This window comes from Apaloderma vittatum, unplaced genomic scaffold, assembly GCF_000703405.1.
Source record: "Apaloderma vittatum isolate BGI_N311 unplaced genomic scaffold, ASM70340v1 scaffold26475, whole genome shotgun sequence".
NCBI lineage: Eukaryota > Metazoa > Chordata > Aves > Trogoniformes > Trogonidae > Apaloderma > Apaloderma vittatum.
The window spans coordinates 5,373-6,021 of record NW_009716912.1 but is presented as its reverse complement, the minus strand read 5'-3'; the positions used below and the strand labels follow the sequence as shown (position 1 = coordinate 6,021).

General features: G+C 61.5%; 1 protein-coding gene across 1 annotated transcript in view; it reads right to left on the bottom strand.

The window, feature by feature from the left end:
• The window catches only part of CCDC69 (coiled-coil domain containing 69), a gene marked incomplete at its 5' end in the record, with an annotated part of 2,781 nt that overhangs the window by 973 nt on the left and 1,159 nt on the right, over window positions 1–649 (bottom strand). Inside the window, 2 exons of the mRNA XM_009869726.1 lie at window positions 288–389; window positions 609–649. Of these exons, the coding sequence (XP_009868028.1) occupies window positions 288–389; window positions 609–649 (143 nt within the window). The remainder of the gene's footprint in view (window positions 1–287; window positions 390–608) is intronic.

Sequence of the window (649 nt, the reverse complement as noted above, 5' to 3'; positions counted from 1 at the left end):
CCCTTCCCACCTCCCGCCCCCATGGCCCCAGCGGGACAGTGCTCTCGGCTGGGACCCTGCATGGCCCAGGATGGGTTTGTACTCACAAGGCACCATGTTTCGCCCATCACTTGCGTTCAAGGGACAGCCTGTCCACTTCTCAGGGACAGGGCTTTGCTCCCCACTCAGCTGTCCTCTGCCCCCTACTGAGTCCAGTTCCCCCCCATCTCAAGGTCCATCCTGAAGCCCCACGGACTTTGAGCCAGCACCCCAGAGGCAGGTCCCCTCCGTGACACCCCTCCCTGCACCTGGATGTGTTTCTTGTAGTCTGTGCTCAAGAGCGACTCCTCCACCCTCTTCATCCTCTCCTGGAAGGATTTCAGCTGGGAATTCAGCACCTGGATCGTCTCCTAGGGCAGGCGGGGAAGAAGCAGGGTGGGAGGTAACCAGAATTTCTTCCTGAGCAGGGGCACTGCTGGGCTACAGCCCCCCAGGGCTGGAGAAGCCTGTCACTGGGCACACCAGGGACTGAGGTGACCACTGAGGAGCTCGGGGCACCACAGTGGAACCGGCAGATGATCTTCAAGCCCCGATAAGCGCCCCCTGCCCAGGGATTTCTCTGCAGGTACCTGTAAGGCCTCCTGGGACCTGTGGTGGGACTCTGCCAGCA